At 52.4% G+C, this 20,258-nt stretch overlaps 1 protein-coding gene across 29 annotated transcripts in view; it reads left to right on the plus strand.

Annotated features, from left to right (window-relative positions):
• DNM2 (dynamin 2) overlaps positions 1-20,258 on the plus strand; it is a 59,772-nt gene that overhangs the window by 31,177 nt on the left and 8,337 nt on the right. For 7 of the 29 annotated variants that reach the window (XM_042844385.2, XM_065575829.1, XM_065575833.1 and 4 more), the window contains exons 11-17: positions 1,989-2,075; positions 2,528-2,598; positions 4,765-4,816; positions 9,750-9,779; positions 13,129-13,242; positions 18,059-18,168; positions 19,036-19,147. In XM_042844385.2, the coding sequence (XP_042700319.2) occupies positions 1,989-2,075; positions 2,528-2,598; positions 4,765-4,816; positions 9,750-9,779; positions 13,129-13,242; positions 18,059-18,168; positions 19,036-19,147 (576 nt within the window). Of the gene's footprint in view, positions 1-1,235; positions 1,375-1,988; positions 2,076-2,527; positions 2,599-4,764; positions 4,817-5,638; positions 5,651-9,749; positions 9,780-13,128; positions 13,243-18,058; positions 18,169-19,035; positions 19,148-20,258 lie in introns of all 29 variants that reach the window. The other 22 variants (XM_042844387.2, XM_005279581.4, XM_005279573.4 and 19 more) reach the window with 5 other exon arrangements.

Below are 20,258 nucleotides of genomic sequence, written 5' to 3' on the forward strand. Positions count from 1 at the left end.
TAGCTGTTCAGAGGCAGGATCCTGGATTAGATGGATCCCCAACTCGGATCCAGTCTGTCAAGTTCTGGATGTGCCTGGTAGACAAGTGCTTATGTCCGTAGTAAAAGGCCCTTCGCCACTTTGAGGCTATTCCGAAAAGTGAAATAGCCCCCAGCTCCTGCTTCCCAAAGTGTCTTGCTTGAGCAGAGAACTTCAGCACTCGTCCAGTGGTTCATATTGTAGGACCTGGGGGGAGGAGGGAGCTGTTTGTTTCTGGATCAGGAGTGGTGCTGTTTTACTGTGATTGTAGTGATCTGTGTAACATGGAAAAGCCAGCACTTGCTGCCAAAGTTCCTTCAGGCCCAGCAAACAGACGGCTTTGTAGTGAGTCAGCGTGGCAGCTTGCAGGAGTAACGTGCAGGCGAGTTCTCCTAGGCAGATAGTCTGCGTCCACAGGCATCCGGATCAAATCCAAACAGCTTGTTCAAGCCGGGCTTCTCTGGTGTTAGCAGTGCTCTTTACCAAGTACCACCCACCTGGTTTAGCCCTAATAAACCAATAGATTGGGGAATCTGGAAATGGTGGCAGTTGGCTTCCTCCCCCGGCCCTCAACTTCCATGTGATTTGTAGCAGTGGCGATCTCAAACAGCTAAAGAAAGAAACCGGCGCTCCATGCCATCAGAAGGCAGCAGGCCGTGTCGCCTTCCCCATGGTACAGCAGCAATCTTGAAGCCTAGCCGGGCACTAGATCAGCTGCTAACTTGAAGCTTGGCATGGAGGTGGGGGGCGGGGGAGGGAAGCAAAGGGACCTTCGTCTTTATTCAAGGCCCAGTTGAGCAAGACGGTTAGGGCTCAGGTTCTGGTGTGATGCCATCACCTGCTTTTGGCTCCTGGAAATGCCAGGGGGTGGGAAAGATTCACCATCGTCCCCCCCTGTTGTAGTCACTTTTTGCCAGTGTCCGTGATCACATAAGGGGCACAGCAGTGGTGAGCCGGTGAGTGAGAATCAGATCCTTATGAAGTCCAGGATTTAACAAGGTGAATTAAGAACCTGATAGTAAATTAAGTGTATTTTTAAAATGAATCTGAGGAAACTGAAGGAATTTCCCGCGGCAAGTGCTGCTGCTTTTCCCTTTGCATGTTACTAACCTTTTTTTAATCTCATTTTCTTTTCTTTCTGTCTTTGTTGCTGTTTTTTCCACCCTGCGTGCCTTTTGGTGTCTCCTCTTTCCACTCTTGTGCTCTGCATGAGGCAGGACGGGGCTCTTCACACCTGACATGGCTTTTGAAGCTATAGTGAAAAAACAGATTGTAAAACTCAAAGAGCCCAGTTTGAAGTGTGTTGATCTGGTGGTCTCAGAGCTGGCCACTGTCATTAAAAAGTGTGCGGAAAAGGTAACTGGTCTTAATTCTTCCTCTGTCTAATCTGAACATCTGGAATGTACTGGCTCGCAGGACCCAGCTGATCAAAGTGAGTTTGAGACCATTAAACTAACATTGTGGGGATCTGTGTCCATGGACATCTGAACACTTCAGCCAAGGACACACCTGCAAGTCTAGACTCCTAATGTTAACTTGGCTTTCTGGCATGGGTCCTGCAGAGACATATTGCACAGGTGTTGCTTCGCACCATAGCAACAAAGGCTAAAAACGCTCCTGAAATAGCTGAGGGCCAGTATCTCTGGAAAGGAATTTCGGTCACCTTGCTTAGCATTAGCCCAGGGATCTGCTTATCTGGGGGTGGGGGGGTGGGAAAGAGACAGTACATTTGCCAAACACACTTAAGACCCACCAGAAGCTGATCCTGCTAATCTCTGCAGAAACAGCAGAGAACTGACTTTTCTTTGCTGTCCTCTGAGCCCCACTTCTGTCCTACCGACAAAACTGGGGGTTAGTCCAGTCCTTTCCTGCCCTCTTCAGTTTTGTGAGTGCTTCTTGTGTCAAGCTTTTTGTAGCTACCGTGATGGCTGCCGTGATCTGATCTTCCACTCTTACTCCCTGCTTCTCAGCTTGGCTCCTACCCCAGATTACGAGAGGAGACGGAGAGGATTGTTACCACTTACATCAGGGAACGGGAAGGAAAAACAAAGGACCAGGTAAGCTCCTCTTGTGATATAGGGAGCATGTCTGTCCTGCGATGCGTCCAGCACTTTGGGGGTTGTGATCCGCCTAGAGGGCGAAGTAAAACGTGACTCGTTCAGGACAGAAGGGTGTCTGATCTCAGTGCTGTTTGGGGAGAACCTGACACTCCAACCAGAGCATGCGGTAAAATAACATCCTGCTCCACTTTGCAAATCCTCTGAGCCCAGCACACCTCTCACACAGGGCACCAGCAATCCTACAGTACCCTCTGCTGGTAGCAATTCAAATTGCACCTTTCTGCTACCACTGTTGATCTCTGCAGCAGCGCGTAGGGCTTTCCAGACAAGTCTCGGTGCGGGGGAGCAGCTTTGATTGGCCAGTGCTGACGCCTGATGTGCTGAAAGTGGCACTTTCATTGTAGGCCTGTTACTGTGTTCAGCTGACTCGGGTGTATGTGTCTTTCCAGATTCTACTGTTGATCGACATTGAGCTCTCCTATATCAACACTAACCATGAAGACTTCATTGGATTTGCCAAGTAGGTGCCTACCTGCTGTAGCTGGGAAGTGTGGGTTGCAGGACCCTCTAGGTAACCAAGGCCCTTAATTGCAAGTAATCAATGAGCATCGAAGGGGGGTAGAGCAGCAACTCGGAGCCCATAGGGCAGGGAGCTGAACAGTCCTGAAAGCTGTAAACCTGTTTAGTGGATGTCTGAGACTTCGCCTCCCTCTGTTACAGCTGCAGGGCTGGGGGCAGTCGGGGGGGGCAGCACTGGCTTCACATGTGCTGTTCCCATTGCTTCTCTAAAGTGAGTCTGGCCTTCAGGGCCGTGGGTAAAGTTCCTTTGTTCCAGGCCTTTGCCTGAAGGGGACAGGGAGTGTAGTGCCTAGGGACCAGCCAAGGTCAGGGGCACCATTGGGCTGGGTGCACTGCAGAGTAGTGGAAGATCCATGCCCCAGAGAGTTTAAGATGAAACTAGACCAGAGAGAGGGTAGGGGAAAGGGTAGTAGGTCTCTTAGTCTCACTGACTGGTGCTTGTGTTTTGGCCAAGGAAACGGGGATCTTCTAAATGTGCACCGGAGCAGACACAACCTTTTAATGTCTCAAACTATATAGCGGGTATGAACTAAACCTCCCATAGCAAAGGAAGAACTGAGCCAAGGACTTGTCTACACATGAAAATTAATCCCTAATAAGATAGAGCGTAAATTTAAAGTGGATTAACTCTTCCTGATTAACTCCATGTGGATGCCTGTATCTGGAGTGAGAGTATCCATACCTGGAGTTAATCAGGAACAACTCCCCATGTAGGCAAGCCCCAAGGATGGCAGCGCCCTCTTGTTGGTTGAGTGAATGCAATCAGCCCAAGGGCTGTCTTATGGCAGCATGATCAGGGCTCCTTCTCACCTTCGGATTCATTTCTGGTTTTCCTCTGGTTTTTCCCCCCTCTTTAAGTCTCTGCTTTTCACACTTCATTCACAGTTCCTTCCTCTCATAATTTTTCCTGTTTTTCCTTTGAACCACCTCACTCTTTCCTCTGGACTCTCCTGAACCTTCTCTAACACCCCCAGCTGTTACACTGAGCAGCACTTGACAGCAGGGTGGGTACCTGTCGGAAACCGTATGTAATTGGGTGACGTGGGAACGGACTCCTGCTTGCCTTTACCTTCAGCAGTGCCGAAGGATGCGCTTGTAGTAGTTGAACAGCTTTGTGACTGCTGATTAAGTTCGGCAGAGCCTGAGCGCCTCATGGAGCGATGCTGAGCATTTGACAAACAGTCCTGCCTCCCAGCCTGTGAGGGAGCAACTGTGAGTCAGTTACTCCTGTAGCCTTCAGGAGCACGTCCAGAGTCTAGTCAGTTGCACCCAACTTCACTGCAAGTGTCGCCGCGCACAGACACCCTTGGATTTCCCCTGGCCATCTGCTACTCTCCTTCAAACCCCGCTGCCCCAGCAAACTCCTGCCTGCCACTACAGCCTTGGGCTCTTTGATTAGCTGTGGAGCTCTGGGCAGCACCCCCCCGGGCATGCCCCATGCCAGCGTGGGGAGCAAAAGGACTGTAGATACATCTCAGATATCGAATACAGAGCAGAAATGTTCAACCTACCTACCCCCTTGGATACCATGGTGTTGGGCATAGCCCGAGCATGGCTGGGTTCACTAACCAAGGCCATGAATTCTTTATCCTCTTGCCCTGCTAGTGGCCAAATACAGCTAACGTGTGACGCTTCCTCCACAACGAGCTGTAGTCTGTCGCTGCCGGACGCCCGGGAGGGAGCGTTGTACTAGAGTGAATCAGCCAGATGCTCTGACCTGGAGGCTCCCTAGCTGCACTGCTCTGAAAGCCCCCTAGTGCCCCGTGAGCGCTGCTGGCTTGTGCAGCTGATAAACAGAACACTTCAGACCTCTCCTAGCCTCTCCAGTTCAATTGGCCGTTAGTGGAGAGCTCGGATAGCCTCAGATGCCATCAAAAGAGACTGTCGGGTTGTGTTCTGTCCAGCAGGCCTTACCCCCCCAGGACTAGGCATTTCCCTAGTCCGCTCCTCTCCTCGCTGGCTGCCTTAACCAAGTGCGCTAAGTAGTGCCTTGCAAGCGAACGGCTGGTGTAGCCGATAGCCAGCGAAAACTGGGTCTCAGTAGCTGAGTGTTTATCAGGCACCTTGTGCTGTCAATGTGAAGCTGGTTTGCTTTTTTTGATTTCAGTGCCCAGCAGAGGAACACGCAGCTGAACAAGAAACGAGCCATCCCAAATCAGGTACTACACACCAGTTTAATAACGGCATCTCTCTTGGTAGCATAGGCAGACGTGGCGGAGGATGTTTGGGTCCCACTTGAAGCCATGTAACCCTATTCGGTACAATTCTAGAGCTGCATTTTGCAGTCTCAGAAGTCTCTGGAGAGCTGAATTCAGACCAGTTGCCGCACTATCCCCCTGTCTGAAGGTGCAGGGGTTTCTATTTTACCCTATGTATTTGCAGACACACAATACAGGTATATGCTGCAAGGCATAGAACCTCCAAATGCTGCCCACCTGCATCCGTTCTCAGGGTAATAGAGCTTTACATCTGAACCCTTCCTAGGTAACAGGTAGTCTAGGCAAGTGGAAAACCGCACCCGAGGGCATGTGTAAAATATGTGCCCCATCTTCTTACAAGCCAGCTGTCTAGCAGGGGATGGGCGTGGGGAAGGCTAGCAGCAGAAAGTACCAGGGAGCGAAGTTAAACCTTGATTCTCTCTCTCCACACAGCCTTCCAGGTCTGAGTGTATTGCTGTTTAGTTTGCATGACTTGAGAACAGGATTAGAAATGTCCCCATTGCATGGTGTCAGTCTTGCCGTATGGAACGCATACGGACATTTGCTTCTTGTTTGGAAACACAGTAATGAGACATTAACACTGTATAAATATAATTAATAGCATGTAACTGTTTTCTTTTGCTGTTTTTTCTGCTTTTTTTTTCTATCATTTTTGTGCTTCCTGCTTCTTCTTCCCCCTCCATCACTTTGTTTTCCTCACTGTTCTGTCTCCTCGTCCATTTTTTCCTTTTTACCCGCAATCCTAATTTTGCGCACATAAAGGGTGAGATATTGGTAAGTACCCATATAGTGTGATAGTGAACCATAGATGAAGCCTAGTGATGGAGACACCCCATTTAAAAAAAAAAAAAAAAAACCCCAAACACACACCTACAAATCTGAGAAAGTGGCACCTCTCTTCTTAAAACCGAGTACACTTACTGTCTAGAAAAGCAGGCACCTTCCAAATGGAGCAGTGTGGCTTTGTTAGGCTCCTTCTCTGCAGAGGGAAACCTTGTGGGATTGCCTGATCTGACTTAAAAACTACTGGACTCCTCCTGGCATATTGTGGGGAGAGAGACAGGTGTGGGGTGGGGGGCACAGACAGCCCCGGAGGCTGAAATGCCTGTTTATGACCTGAAATCCCCTCTCCTATCTGCTCTGGACAGATCCAACAGCCTTGGGCTGAGAGGGCAACTCAGTCCACCGTTCATAACACTGCAGCCCTTAACTGAGACGTTGATGCCCTGAAGGTGGGGTCAAGCCATAGAAATACCTAGGCTAGATGTAGTGAGATCATATTCCCCCTTCAATCTCTTATCCCTCCATCTGCCTGCTTCCATGCTTCCAGGGGCATTTGGGGGGGAAAGGGTATGGCTGGAGTACATTGCATTATGGGGACTTTCTGCCCTCTGAGGATAGGACAAGAGGCAATGAATTGTAGCAAGGGCGGTTTAGGTTTCCTACCTGTCAGGGTGGTTAAACAGTGGAATAAATTGCCCAGGGAGGTTGTGGAATCTGTCATTGGATATATTTCAGAGCAGGTTAGACAAAAACCTGTCAGGGATGGTCTATATCAGTGGTTCTCAAAGCCAATCCGCCGCTTGTTTAGGGAAAGCCCCTGGCAGGCCTGGCTGGTTTGTTTACCTGCCGTGTCCGCAGGTTCGGCCGATCGCGGCTCCCACTGGCCACTGTTCGCTGCTCCTGGCCAATGGGGGCCGCGGGAAGTGGCGTGGGCCGAGGAATGTGCTGGCCGCCCTTCCCGCAGCCCCCATTGGCCGGGAGCGGCGAACTGCGGCCAGTGGGAGCCGCGATCGGCCGAACCTGCGGACGCGGCAGGTAAACAAACCGGCCTGGCCCGCCAGGGGCTTTCCCTGAACAAGCAACAGACCGGCTTTGAATACCACTGGTCTAGATAATACTTAGCCCTGCCTTGAGTGCAGGAGACTGGATTAGATTCCTCTCGAGGTCCCTTCCAGTCCTATGGGTCTCATGGGAAGCAGAGCATGAATTGGAGGAAGTGTGGGTAAACCCAGGGAGCCAGATTGGCTGGGTGGGGGCAGGTCTCTTGGGGGCTGGCTGACAGCGCTGCTGCCTCCAATTCCTAGGCCTTTGGGAGCTGCCTGCATTCCACCCCCTGCAGTAGCTGCACTTGCATAAATGGCTGGTGGCACCCAACCCTGCACCAGTGCAAACTGCCCTCTCGGACAGCGGTCTGCCCCCAGGCAGCTACCCTGGGGAAGATCCCCTCAGATGCTCCTTCCTTTTGTGTAAGGAAGAACTGAGTAACGTGCCTGCCTGTACAAACAGCTGCCAAATAGGGCTTTTCCTTTAAGTGTATTCGCTTCTAAGGGAGGGTGAGGTCTCTATTGAATGAAAACCGATTTGCCTTCTCGGGACGACCAGCGCCCTCTGGAGCGGGTGGGTCGCAAACTGGCTGGTGTGTACCTGGGGCTCAAATCTCACGGACTGCCCAAGAAAATGGAAATGCATGTTGCTTCTGGCTGGAGGAGTCTTTAACCATGGTCAGGGTGGTCCTGCTGGTACTTTCACCAGTGTTCCCTTGGAGATGTACACAGACACACTGTAGGCCACTTAGGAATGGCTCGTGAGAAGACCACTTCTGTCTGTCAGACGTCCTCACGAGGCTGTGGTGGGACGGAGGTAAAAGGAGCTCTAACACCACCACCTTAATAGGGAGCTAACAGCCCCCTTTTCCACGCGGACTGGAAACGTGCCTGATGCTGGATTCAGAGGCAGACCTGGTCCGAACTGGGATTGGCTAAGTAGGGTGGTTGGCACTACTTCTCTCCAAAGAGCTTTCTAAGCATTGGCCCTCACGTGGTGGAGCAACTGAGGCGCAGAGGGGAAGGGCCTCGCTTGAGTTGTCACAGCTGGGAGTAGAAAGCTGGGTTCCTTGCCTCACTGTCACTGCTCAGACCCACTAGATGTTGGTGTGGGCTGAATAACTGAGGCTTCTGGACACTTAGCCTATGGCAGAGGTTCTCAAACTTCATTGCAGTGCGACTCCCTTTCGACAATAAAAATTATGACCCGACCCCAGGAGGGGGGACTGAGGCCTGGCCGGAGCTCTGTGGGGGTGGGTCAGCCAAAGCCCAAGGGCTTCAGTCCCAGGCAGGGGTCTGTAATCTGAATCCCAATGCCCATGGCTAAAGACCTTGGGCTTTGTCCCTGGGCCCCAGCAAATCTAAACCAGCCCTGGCGACCCCAGTAACATGAGGTCGCCACCTGCTTTGGGGTCCTGAGCCGCAGTTTGAGAACTGCTGGTCTGTGGGGATTTTAAGTGCTTATCTCCCTGCTAACTGGCTTGTTTTGATCCTGGGGTGGGTCCCCTTCCAGTTTGTAGTGGCTCAGTGTACAACACAGAAAGCTAGCAAGGAATTGCGTGGAGCTGCCACTAAAGATGGCAAATAAACCAAGGGGACCCTGAACCATCTGCAGGTCCAGGCTCCCAGGAGAGAAGCATCTAATGAGCCCAGCGAAAGCCTCAGCAGCTCCGGCATCAGGAATGCGTTGCTTGCCATCAACCATCCTCCTGGGCTAGTGGCATTTTGCAAGGCACCAGTCCCAGGCAAGGGGCAAGAAGGCAGGTTCTGATGCAGGGGTCACTGATGAGACAAACCAACCCCTCCCATGGTTGAGTCAGTGCCCATTCATGCCGTCCCTGGGGCAGTCTGCCCACACGAAGATGGCATAAATGGTATTGCCCCATTAGTCATTGGAGCTACAGTCACTTACACCAGCTGAGGTTCTGGCCCAGGTACCCCTCTAGTGATCTCGGCTTGACTCCTCCCTACTTTTGGAAACTTACAAGCCTCTATCTCAGCCATCAGTAGCCATCTTGTAAGTTTCCCAGAGTTGTGCTGCTTCCATTTTCTTGTGGCGTCTCATGGACCTTTCCAAAGCACTAAGTGAATCCTCCGGAAGGCCTGTCTGTTGCCTCCCATGTCTCCAATTCGGTCCCCTCAAGGCTGGTCCTCCATCGCTGGCTGTAAGAATGCAGATTGTAATGCGGTGATGGGAAGGTGGAGATCTGACTATCCTGGACGTAAGCTGCCAATCCTACTGGGCTGCTTCTGACTTGGAGCGGTGCAAAGCTGGAGGCAAGAGAGCTGAATTTACATGCTCCGGTCCATCTCTGCAGAGGGATCCCGCCTGCGGTGCCAGTCCCAGAAATGTGCTTCGCGTGCTCCCTGGTAGGGTCTCACTCATCAATGAAGGGGAAGTATTCAGTCTTTAAAGGACTCTCCTTCTGGGTGTTCTACAGGGCTGCTTCTGTGACTACAATACTGTACAAATGAGCTAATCTGCTCCACCTTCCTGGGAGCTGGCTTGGTAACGGTGCCTCACTTTGCCCGTTTGTCAGGGCAAGAGAGGTGCCCTGGGCCTCCCAGCTAGTCCGTGCCAGAGCTGAGATTAGAACAGGGCATTTCTGGCTCCCAGGAGTAAGTCCTTCCTTTCTGCTAAAACGTCTCTTAGCTCCATGCTACGTAATTGATCCCTTAACATCTGGGCCTCTGCTGCCACAGCTCTCCCACCCAGCCCTGAAACAGCTGTCTCTATCCTTCCCCAGTGCTGATCGTTGCCTTCCCAGGAGGCCAGGTGTAAGCGTCTGGCTTTGCCACTAATCCACCAACCCAAGCCCTGTCTCTCTGCGCTGTGCCTACAAGCCAACTCCGTTCTAATGCTCTCTACCTGTCAGACGCCCTGCTTCCACTCTTCTGCCTCTGGTCCTTTAAAACCAAATTCACTTCAAATTCCGATTTGTGTAAATGGGAATCAGAATCTCAAATTTAAAAGAGAACCTAAAAGGGAGCGAATCTAAGGGGTGAAATCTTTTAACCTGCTTTCCTTTTTGCCATCTCAATTTCAGGGCTCCTTCCTTCCCTCCGCCAGAAAATCTGTATGAGTTAAGTTTTAGCTCTAGCAGCCTGTGCCTGCCGACGCACTGAGCTTTGTGTGTGTGTAACATGTTTGCCTTTGTTGTGGCTTTTATGTTGGTAGCCACCTGAGCAGCATTGACAATGAGAAGAACCTTAGTATGATTCCCTTGACAATGGTTCCCAAGCAACATCTGGAACACTCGTGGCATGAAATTGATGGCTTCTCTTGCTTCACACCCTAATCCTGGCGCTAGAAGCTAATATGAACTAAAGTCCTGCCCTAGTCAGATTCTCAGCTCCAAATTCTTGGTGCTCGTATCACTGCTGCTGACAGGTGGCTCCTAGATAAGCGATAGCAAAGAAATTCCGAGATCTAGCGTGTTTAACTCTTCTCCACATAACCATGTGGGTCACTTACCCCCCCCCCCCCTCCAATCCATCCGTTGGACTGATTTAAGACAACCCCCTAGACACGTGCTGAAAGCTTTTTCCTTCGTGTCTGTGCATTACTAACCAGGAGGGTGATGCTAACATGTGCAGAGCACTTGGGTAGAGTGACCGTAGCCCTCGATGTTCCTGTGATCAACCCTACTTGGACAGTCGAAGCGTCTCGGCCCCTCTAAATGTAGTCCCTGTGGATGCCTTTAGTCCAGGCCTACGCCCGACTGCTATGGAGTCTGTTTCGCTGGAAGTGCACGGCCTAGGCACTAAGTGATCATCAATCCTATTGTGAGCTCTTTAAAAGAGGCGGGGTAGCAAAGTAGAATGTGCTCCAAAAGAAGGTATTAAAGCCCAATTCTTGGGATATTGTAACAATTGGATGTTGGGCCAGAGAACAGTTCTCCAGGCTGTAATCTCTTCTGGGTTTACCAAGCCTGTGGTGTTGCTATAGGATCTGATGCTTGTTAAATGGCTGTTCATAGCAGGCTTCTCATACTCACTCGCATTGGTTTTGTTGTTCATCGTAAGTGGCTTCCCGGACAATCCTCCACCCTGGGTTGTTCAGCAGGCCAGAAATCGAAGATTCACTGGCATCTGGGTAACCTTAATGTTCAGAGAGCTGATAAAGGCCGTTTGGCCTGATCTAATGGAAATTAAAACCCAGGCTTGAGTGATTGGGTCCCCTTGGCATCCGGAAATGGGTCATGCAGGCAAAAAGGACTAGCAGAAGACTAGCATCCGGTATCCGTGTGCTGTAGTCTTTGGGCTGGGCCAGTTGTGTGTCATTGGCTTTCACAGTTGTCCTTTACGTTAAGACCCTGAGGTAGAGTTACAAGTAACGTAGGGTAACATTGTTACGCTGTGGACAAGACAGGGAAAGACTTTCCAGAGGCAAAGGAAGGGGGTCTGTTGTATTCAGACAGCTTGGCTGTAACCTGCAGTGCTCTTCTCGGTAGCTATTGCACGACAACAGTGAAGGGGCCCAAAAGGCACTGAGTAACTCCTTTCTGATTTGAAACACCGGAAAATTCTCCCCTCGCCAAGTATTTTGGGGCAGGCTCTGCCGTTCCATTGTGGTCTCCAGTGCTACCGTCGGTCACTGGAGTTAGATCGGTGTAACAGGACACAGCCTAGCCCTGTTTGGCTGAGCAGTGAGCCGCTTTTTAGCCCCAAGGCTTTTTTGGTACAAAACAAAATGGGATTGTCTGGAGAGTGGGACTAATGACGACTCTCTGGTTTCAGACACTAATTTTCAGTGGCCCCTCAGGGGCTGCCAAGACTTGCCTTTGTGGTGATCGGTTATGAAAAACTTCAACAAAGGCAAGGGATAGTAAAGACAAACGCTGGAATCTCCAGACTGGAGACTTCTTTATACCATCGGCTGTTCTAGGGAACTCACTGCTGGGAGTTGCTCTCCGACGTCCATTGCCTCCAGGACAAAAACCCACGTTCTAGGACCAGATCCTCCCCTGGCTTCAGCGGCGCGAGCTGTGTGCTGAGCAGGGATGAATTTGGCTCACTAGATTTCTGAGCACTGGGATTCTAGCAGCTGAGACTCGGGTTGTTCTTTGAGGAGGTCTCCAGATACGCTCTCTTCAGTGGAAAGATAAAGGGGAGAGAACAGGGCCTGAGTCTTTATCAAGAGCCTCATCAGTAGAGTTGATGGTACACGCTCCTCATGCTGCGTGGGGCGAGGATGTTGGCCAGCAGTAGTCCCCTTCCGGTCAAAATTATGATCAAGAGAAATGTCTGAAGAGGGTTATATGGCAGGGCGGCTCTGCTAGCAGATGACCTAGAAGGTCCCTTCCAGCCCTACGTAAGAGGGGTCTGAGTCACGCTGGCCTCTGTTTGCTCATCGTGTGACGGGAAACGCTTCTGCCTCCCCTGGAAAAGCCAGCTGCTGTGCGAGCCTCCAGACAGTGCAGTGCTTCCTCCTCGTCTCGTCACGTGCTGCTTGCGAAGCTGGGCTTGGGCAGTACTGCTTCCCCGTGGCTGGCCGCTGGCCCCGGCTCCCGTTCCGCTGCTGCCGTCCTATGCGTGTCACTCAGCACTGGCTTGGGGAGGCCCAGTCTTTCCCAAGGCCATGCAGGAGGGATGGTTTCACAGGCTTTCTAGTGGCAAGTCCAGGGCAGCCTTGAAGGAAGCCGGATGTACTTCCTGCTCTGAGCGAATGCAGCTTGGGGAGCGGAAGAATGGAGGGAGGGGAGTCACTCGCCCCCCTGTTCAAACTAGCTATAGTGTTGTCCTGGCCATTCTCGAAGGGGGCCCAAGGTTGTGTGGACTCACTTCCTGCTCTGAAGGGGATGAGGAGAACAAATATCCTCGCTCCTGGACTGGCTATTCAGGGGGTCCGTGCCCTGGCTCCTTAAGGTTGGCTTGTTTCCAGAAAGCTCTTTGGTCCCTTGGGTGGGTAGCACCCGGGTAGCCTATAAACTGCGGCCTCAGACTCCCCTCCCTTCCCCTCCATAATACCGCAGTGGCGATGACCAGGTGGATTTGAGTGCATCTGCTCTGCATTTCTGTGCCCCAGGCCGTTGGTGACGGCTGGCAGAAGCACCATGGGATAAGCCAGCTGTCTTTGTCTTGCTGTACACCCCTGTCCTATTATTCTTGGTAAAACCCGCTTTGGGCTCCTTGCTGGAAAAATGTGCCAGGCTCCCTCTGAGGAATGGGGCTGCTTCCCTGTCTAGCACTGGTAGGTTTTCATGGGGCAGACTCTACCCACAAACTCTCCTGCCGAGACTCCGAAGGAAAGTAGGGCCCAGGCTAATGATGAGCAGCATGTTAGGAGTCTGAAAGCCCCAAACCCCTCTCTGCTCTAGGCAGCTTAAAGTTGAGAGGGTGGCCAGAATATAAGGATTCCAGGCTAGCCTGTAACCTATTCTCTCCCCTGCCCCATCGTTTTCCCACTCCTCTTGTTTCCTCCAGGTAATCCGCAGGGGCTGGCTGACGATTAACAACATCAGCATAATGAAAGGAGGCTCCAAGGAGTACTGGTTCGTGCTGACGGCAGAGTCTTTGTCCTGGTACAAAGATGAGGAGGTGCGTATTGGCTTGGTTGGTGACCGTAAAAGGTGGTGCTTGTGATCAGCATATGGCTTGGGGCATTCTGCCTTGCCGCTCTGCATGTAGTGAATGTTCTTGTGCCACTTCACCACCAGGAGCAGCTCATGAAGGGGGCTGGACTAGAAGACCTCCTGAGGTCCCTTCCAACCCCGATATTCTGTGATTAAACTGCTACTGGTGAAACCTGTTGGGTTGACTTGTAGCATCACTACAGAAACCCGGGGGGGGGGGGGGGGGGGGCGACCAGCCCTGGGATTCAAACCCTTGAATTCTAGCTGCATTATGGGAATGTCTAGAAGAACATGACTGAGCAGCCACTTCCCCGGGAGTTTGTCACCGTTGCCGATCGTGAGTGTGGGCGTGTCCTGGGGCTGACTGCTAAAGTCAAGCCTCTGTGTTCATTGTGAGCTTCTGGGGCTGTTACCAGTAACTGCTTTCCTGCCCTCGCTTTAGAACCCGGTTGTTGCTCTCTGAGCAAGGTGGTGGGCATGGCCACAGGACCCAGGCTGTGGTGGGGGCATGTGGGATTGGCAGGGCAGGGAGTTACCAAATTCAGCTGCCCGTGAAACTGAGGGGCGCATGGGCTAGTCCCAAAAGATGCTTTGGCTCATACCCTTCTCCTGAATCCAGTGTGGTAAAGTTTGGCTGACTCCCCTCAGGAATAGCCGGAGTATGGACTTGCGCTGGGCCCGAAGGCGGCTGGTTTGTGTGTTGGCTTGCTTTGCTGGGTTTGAATCCATGGGAGGTTCTGCTGACTACCCCGCTGGGCTGTCAGTGATGCCCGGCCATCTCCCTGTGTGCTAAAGGAATAAGACCCAGACTTCTTGTCACTGTATGGACAGCCATTCTGAATCAGCAGGGTCCCAGCCAGCACATTCCATGTCTCCAGACACTCCCAGGGAGCTGTCAGTTGTGTAAACAGCAGATAAGAAGTGGAGCTAGTGGGACTCCTACAAGAGGCAGCTGCCTTGGTCTAGTGGGGGCAGCGTATCTCACACAGGGATGACTGCAAGTGCCAAATAGTTCCTCATAACCACGGCTCTACCCCATTGTCTTGGTGGTTTTTGTCTGATGTAACCAGCATTGCAAGAAGCTTCCAAAATCATTAACCCCTTGGCTAGTAGAGAGAACAGGGCCCCCCTCATCTCCACTGAACCGCCATACACTGAAATACACAAGATTTCAGACTCGAAGGGGTCCTGAGCTCATAGGGAACTCTCCGCAGTTCAAACCCCATGTGTGCACACGCGCCCTAACCAAGGGAAATTGCAATCACCCAAGATGCAGAATTCTCCCGGCCATTGCAGCTAGGGACACTGCAGAGTCGTTCAGAGAGAGTTAGGAGGCTTTTTAATAACCAGCGTCTGTGGAACAGTCATTTGGGTTTAAACATTGCAGGGCTGTGCCGGTGCGTGAGAGCCAGAAAGGTACGGGAGGTGGAGTGAATTTCCCCAAGTAAAAATCAGTGGGGGAATCCGCTTCATTGTAGGGGTTTAGCCTTAACCTAAGAGAAGCCGCTAGCTGGCGAGTGTGGGTCTGACACGCTTCATAGCAGTGTGTCCTGGGGCTGTCTGCTAAAGTCAAACCTCTCGGCATTCATTGCCGTCTCGTGGGAGTTGGGAGTGCTCCGAGTATTCTATGCTGGGGCAGTGTCTGACAATTCACCCTTGGCAGCATCCTCTCCGCAGGCACTCAGGAGGTTCTTGCTGGGTTAGTAACCCCGTGCTGAGGTGGCACCGCGTGCCTCCTGCATGTGGTTATTTGAGTGGACAGGGAGTGCCTTCAGGCTTAGAGAAACGTGATCTGGGCTTGGCAGTAGCTGGCCATTGGCTAGCCGGGTGCCCTCAACAAAGGTGGCCACTAGCGCGCCAGATCCACTGAACTCGAGGCTGTTCGTTGTCTCTCCTGGTCCCTGGAGGAAGGGATAGTGGCATTCGGAAGCGGAGATGGCCATGTGTGGTGTGGGCAGGCAGCTGGGGTGTTCAGAATGCAGTAGCCTGTCAGATCAGAGGGATTTGCATCACTACTGTGGGGGCACAAAATTGCCACGTTGTCATGCAACCTGGGGGGCCCCTCAGCCAACTGGATGCAGGGAATTGTTACTGGAGAACACCTGGCTCTTACCTAGTGCTTTTCAGAGGTCAGGATCACTGGCCCCATTGTACAGATGGGCAAACTGAGGCACAGGGAGGGAAGTGACTTGCCTACAGTCACCCAGCAGGCCAGTGGCAGTGCTGGGAATAGAACCCAGATGTCCTGAGTCCCCAGCCAGTACTCTGGCCACTAGGCCATGCTGCTTCCCTAACACTCACTGGATCAGTCCCCATAGTCCCCTGCTTCTGCCTGGAAATTTAAATTCATTACACAACTCTGACAGGTCTTGGTGAAAGCTGGTGCCTCTTTGGGCTTAGCCCTCTTGGCCGGGGAGATCGGGCCAGAGCTCCGAACAGAAGGGGTATCTGTCATATCCTAGCCTGTGCTCCTGTCAACTGCAGGGGCTGGAAGCAGCAGAGGCAGCGTCCCTTCTAAGCACCACTCCCCGGTGTCTGGAACAGAGACGCCGCACTCACGTTTTCCAGCACTTCCACCCCCACAGTCTGAAAAACGGATATTTTCCCTCCCCGTGTCACCCGTCTCGCAGCCAGGCTCCAGTGGCTTGGTGTTGGTGCAGGGCTGGGTGGAGAGAGATTGTGAGCGGGGGGCTCTCGTTTCTGTGAACATGCTGCTCAGAAAAGGAGATGTTAACAGAACTTTATTTCCCCGTCTCGCTGTACAGTTTAACAGCAGCTCCAGGAGGCAGCCCCCTTATCCAAGGAAGACCCAGACGTTCTTTGTTCTTGTCCTTTATCTTCCAAGCAAGCTGCAAAGATTAACCTCTCCTCACAGAGAGGCTGTAAATCTAGATAGGTTAAAAAACCTTAAAGCTACCTCCTAACCGAGAAGGAAACATGTAGAACTGATACATTTCATTCTAGCCTATTCCCCTACCCCCATCCCAGGCAGCCCGTTTCCTGTGGGGAGGCCTCTCTGGGGGCGCTTGTCTGGCCCCTCTGCTGTGGGTAATGAGAACCAGCAGGCTGCAGATGAATGAGGCTCTGTATTCAGCAGGCACAAATTGCCTACCCCCCATGCCACTAGAAATGAGCTGCTGCTTGCAGAGAATTTCCAGAAACCCCCAGCAGCTGCTGGCGCTGGAAAAGCACTTTTAAAAAAGCCCTGGTCTAGGCAAATGCGAGGGAAAGCGTATTAAATATGGAGCCATAAAGCAACATGGGTTTAAACATCGATCTGACTAACCCATCTGTGACTGGAGCAGCCATAGGAACTCCTGCCCCTGGTTAATTCTAGCTGATCAGAACAGTGAACGATAAACATTTGCTCCAAGGCTTACGATAAAATGAGGGCAAGCGAAGCCTCAAACAGCTGCATCCGTTGCCTGCCTTACCTGGGTCCGCTGAGCTGCTCCTGGGTGCTGCTTTACCAAACCCAATCTAACCAATGTGCAGACTACTGTACACCTTGATAGCCTCCTGAACAGGTAGTCTGAACACTGGGCAGGCTGGGCTGGAATCGGTTTCAAACCTCCCATGGCATCCATGTGTCTTGTGGGTTGCTTTTTTTTTTTTTTTTCCCCTTTTTTTTCCCCCCCTCCTAGCTTTTTATAAGAGAAGCTGTTCAGTGAAAAGGATCCGCTTTGTCTTGTCTGACGTGGCAAAGCCTGCAACCAAATCCAGTCTGGAAAAAAGTTGTGGGTTTTTCAGGAAATCATACGGAGGGGTGGGGGGGTGGCGGTGGCTGTGGGGGGAGGGTTTAGGTTCGTGGCCTCTCTACAAAGGAGAACGTCACTTTTGGGGCTGTGTGCGCGCAGCATCTGGAGACACAGGGCAGTTGGAGTTATAAACAATTCCAGATGTGGCGTTTCGGCAGCAAGACGGCTTGTGTGACTCAGTTGGGTGGCCCCTCACTTCACTGGCCTGCAGCCTGTTAAATAAGCAGTGTCCTTTGTGCCAGATTCCTAAAACCGCTTCTCCCGCTCTCCTGGAAGGGGAGTGGGAGAGACGCATGGACTCGGAGGGCACTCGCCTACGTTCCATTAGGCTGCCCAGCCCTCCTACGGCTGTTGTAAACCCATTTTGCATTGCAGCTGTGCTGCAACTGGCATAAAGGCCCAGTACTACCCATGGGGCCTGTAGGGGACCGGATCCCCCTCTCGACAAACGTCGTTTCTGTTCTAGCACCTCCTTAGAGAAAGGTAACATTTATGTTGAAACTAAGCAAGCCCGGGGCCCTTAGGACCGTGTGGAGAGGTATCTGCATGACATTTTTAGTCTGTGGTTAATAATTTAGACTCCTGGGCTGGGGACTGTCAGCCTGGATCTAGAGAGCACTGCATTGCAGAGCTGTGTCCCTGCACTTCGGTGGATGTGAAGCGTCAAGGTTTCCAAACTATTTGAGGTTAGGTGGGAACTGTCCCTGGAGGCAAGTTATCCCATCACCGTCTCCTGAACAGTGGTGGTTCTGAAAGCAGCTGGTACTGGCCTCTGTCAGAGTCCAGATACTGGACTCAATGGGGCCCCTGGACTGGCAGTTCCTATGAACAAACATAGTAGCTCGGCTGAAATGAGTCTGTGCCTCAAACGAGGTTTGCTGTGAGGTGGAGGAAAAACCTGGTCCACTCGGTCGAGGGGCTCAACTTCACTATGTGCCACGGGATGGATGTCAGAGAGTAATTAGACTGGGGAGGAAACGCTGCCCACCTCACGCTCATTCCTGTCCTTTTTCCCCCTTCCAGGAAAAGGAGAAGAAATACATGTTGCCCTTGGATAATCTGAAAATCCGGGACGTGGAGAAGGGCTTCATGTCTAACAAACACGTCTTTGCCATCTTCAACACGGAGCAAAGGTAGGGGATGTGGAGACAGACCCTGAGGGAGCTTTGACAGTGTTTCCCAGGCTCCTGAAAGCTGAACCCGTCAGGAAAACAAGCGATTATGCCGCCTACCCTTTAGCCCCACCACGAGGGGAGGCCTTGTCCCAAACAGCTGGGCACCCGGCTTAGACTGTACGTAGAGATGGCTGAGGAGATTCATGTCTCACGGCCCCTTTCTTATGTGCTCTTGGTATTCCAAAGATCAAGACTGTTAACAGTCATCACTGGTGAATGGGACAACTCGTTCCTCTCCAGCAATTGTTTCAGGCTCTCTCAAACTCAGGTCCTTATTGCTGCATTGGTTGTGCTTTGGAGGCTTCCTTTGCAACTATGACGACGAGAAACTTTCCCTTCCCCTCCAATTAAAGCAGCTGCTTGGGAGAGTTAGTTTTTTGGGCTAGCGCCCCACACTCTGGAAAAGGCTGCCCTAGCCCTTCTGTGCTTGGCAACGCTCGGATCACTTGCCGTACTGGTTAATTCGACTCTGACTCCGTTTGGGGTGGTGGACGCTCATCCTGAGGCTTAGCCAGGGGGAGCCTGCCCAGGGGGTGGCGTGTGGGAGGTGGGAGCAGCTGTGATCTAATGAGGATTATCCCAGGAGGAAGGAAAAGCTGCCAATATTTACAGAGGCTTTCTGAAGGGATTTCAGACTTCCCAGTCTGAGGCCTTGTGTTAGCACCGAGCCCTGTAGGAAAGGGATCCTGTATGTACCAGCCGGGATGGTGGATTCCGTCAGTGGCCTTGGGCTGCCTGGTCTAGGCCAACGATAGAGATGGCCCACCAGGCCATGTGTGGAATTCCTTTCCTCTGATTATACCCCCGCCGTTTCTGCGTGCCTAGGAATGTGTATAAAGATCTCCGTCAGATTGAACTGGCCTGTGACTCCCAGGAAGATGTGGACAGCTGGAAAGCCTCCTTCCTCCGGGCTGGTGTTTATCCAGAGAAAGACCAAGTAAACATTCCCTTTTCCTTGATGATGTCCTGGAACTGGCTGGGGGTGCCCGCTGGGGGGGCCAGTGTGGGGGCTGCCAGCAGCTGCAAGTACAGGAGTGTCAAAAATTGACTCCTAGCATAGGCTCCCCACTCTGGCTTGTCCAGTATTGGGTGTATTCCGGTAATACCTAGAGGCCCTAGCAGAGATTAGGCCAGTGCACAGAGGCCTAGGAAGAGTGGTTAACCTTGGAGCAGGCTCCCAGGGGAGGAGGTGAACTCTCCCCCTCGTGATAGCTGCAGATCCAGCCTGGATGATGCTTTAGCCCGGGGATCTCAAACCCAAATGACCACGACAGATGGACACACGCGCGCACACGCTGCTGCCCCCAGTCCTGCTCCCACTCCACCCCTTCCATGAGGCCCCATTCCAACCCCTTCCCCAAAGTCCCCATCCCAACTCCACCCCTCTCCCTGCCCCTATTCCAACCCCTTCCCCAAATCCCCACCCCTGCCCCGCCTCCTCCCCCTTCCTCCTGGAAGGTGCTAAGTGCTGCCAAACAGCTGTTTGGCAGCGGGAAGCACCTGGAGGTAGGCAGAGGAGCGGGAACGCGGCGCGCTGGGGAGAAAGGGGGGGCGCGGCAGTGAGGGGAGCTTGGCGGCCGCAGGAAATAACTCGGAGGGGGGGCCGCAGGGAGCTTGGCGGGCTGCAGCAAAGAACTCCGCGGGCCGTGTGTTTGAGACCCCTGCTTTAGCCAAACACAAGTGACTGGAATAACTGGGGAAATTCTCTGGCCTGTGCTATCCCAGAGGCTGGGCTAGGTGATCGAATGGTCCCTTCTGGCCTTAAACGCTGTAAAAGCTCCAGGCTGCAAAGAGATTCCAGTCTGAACAGGCCAGTCAGAGGGCGCGGGGACACAGAGGTCAAGTGACTTGGCCGGGTTCACCCAGTAAGTTAGTGGCAGAACTGGGTTTAGAACCGGAGTCCCAGTCCATAAGCCCACAGCCTCTCCCATACCACCATGTCTCCTTGCCAACGGCAGACGTACCTCCTTTCCCTCTCGTCGGCAGTTCATCCCCGTGGTGGCAGCCTCTGCTCTGCAGAGAGGAGGATGAAGGCCAAGATTGTCAAA

The sequence above is a fragment of the Chrysemys picta genome, chromosome 22, assembly GCF_011386835.1.
Source record: "Chrysemys picta bellii isolate R12L10 chromosome 22, ASM1138683v2, whole genome shotgun sequence".
Classification (NCBI taxonomy): Eukaryota; Metazoa; Chordata; order Testudines; family Emydidae; genus Chrysemys; species Chrysemys picta.